The sequence below is a fragment of the Nicotiana attenuata genome, unplaced genomic scaffold (genome assembly GCF_001879085.1).
Source record: "Nicotiana attenuata strain UT unplaced genomic scaffold, NIATTr2, whole genome shotgun sequence".
NCBI classification, from domain to species: domain Eukaryota; kingdom Viridiplantae; phylum Streptophyta; class Magnoliopsida; order Solanales; family Solanaceae; genus Nicotiana; species Nicotiana attenuata.
In genome coordinates this window covers 79,494-81,120 of record NW_017672614.1, presented here as the reverse complement: position 1 = coordinate 81,120, position 1,627 = coordinate 79,494, and the positions used below count along the sequence as shown (strand labels likewise).

Below are 1,627 nucleotides of genomic sequence, written 5' to 3'. Positions count from 1 at the left end.
TATATATGCTATATAGCACTCGATCTTGCACTCAATCTCTTTTTTGAAGAAAATAATCTGGCCGATTTGCATCTGAAAATCCGCAACTGGAAATGCATATAACACTACTCTTCATTTGCAAAACTGAAACTATAAAGTGACTTTTGGACGACGATTATTACTAAATAGAAAACAAAATAAATAAGTAAAGAAGCAAAGATACATTAAAGAGAAATGGAACACATCAAATATCTTGATAGTTTCACATGTAAGCTTTCCTATAGGCAAAGAATATGAAGCTTCGATAACTAAGTTGCACAAATAAACTTTTGATTGTTGTTGCGCTAATCTCTGATTGTGATTAACCATATTCATTAATTCTCGGGAGGAGCCAATCGAAGAGCTAAAGGATCATCAACAGGTAACTGAAGACGTTGATCTTGTACGTTAAGTGGAGCCAATCGAAGTGCCAAAGGATCTTCAACAGGTAACTGAAGACGTTCATCCTGTACATTAAGTGGAGCCACTCGAAGTTGTATCCGATTAATTGGTGACGAAAGACGTTGATCTTGTAACTTGAGTTGTATTCTCCTTTTAACGGCCTTCTCTTTCGCCTTTATAGCTAAGTTGCGAACACCTATAAGTTGTCTTTTATCCAGATCAAAGACAGTCTTTTCCCCAAGATATAACTGGCTAAATAGCTGTTCCATTTCCTTTTCTTCAGTCTTCTGCTGCTCAATTATCTTCATCTTAGCATCCATCTCCTTCATGAGGAACATTTCATTTGTTGTCAACTTCTTAAGCCTCTCTACCAGTGGTTTATCTAGATATCTCATCAAGAGTTGTTTAAATTTATCTCTTGATGGCCACTCATATACAGCATTTTTTTTATCAGGGCTGAAAACAATAATACCAATTTCTACATCACATAGAACAGATAGCTCTTCTGCTTTCTTAAACAAAGTTTCCATCCTTTCTTGAAGAACAACTGATCTTCTATGCTCATTAACCATTTTTCAAGGAAGACCTAAAATACACTTTCTATTCCAACTGTGGAAGTTTAAAGGTATAAAATAAAGTATATATGGAGGCTTGGGAGGGTAGCTATATATCTTTCAATGACCTACTTTTAGGACATATATAGAAAATCCATCTATCATATCCAGACATGGTAATAACATATAAATAAGTGTATAATTGGAAAAATGGGTGTTCACACTTTTATTGAGGTAATAATTTAGTTGTACATGTTGAAAGATAAATATTATCCCAATTTAAGCTATACAATCTTTTATGTATTTACCTTTTATGGTAGAAAATTTATGAAATCAGCATATCAGTTTAATTCATTACTAGAAAATGGCTATTTTGTGACTGCAAAAACGGTTAAAAAGTGGTCAGAAAATGCTAATTTCCGACTACATTCAGACCGAAAAGTCCTAGTTGCAAAATAGCTGGTCTGAAATAGTTTGCGACCGAATTCGTCCGTAATTTGCGACTACAACGGTCGCTAAGGCAAAATAGAAAAACGACTAATAAATGTGGTAAAGTTTTCGACTGACACGGTCGCAAACAGGTTGAATTAAATTTTAATTTTATATTAACTTTCCCACTACTTCGGTCGCAAACGGTATATATAATTATAATA

General features: G+C 33.9%; 1 protein-coding gene across 1 annotated transcript; it reads right to left on the bottom strand.

Annotated features, from left to right (window-relative positions):
• Positions 1-353: 353 nt before the first annotated feature.
• Positions 354-992, bottom strand: LOC109213860 (MADS-box transcription factor 31-like). Its single transcript, XM_019377700.1, has one exon. It carries the CDS (start codon positions 990-992, stop codon positions 354-356), a length of 639 nt encoding a protein of 212 aa, XP_019233245.1.
• Between the last annotated feature and the right edge of the window lie 635 nt (positions 993-1,627).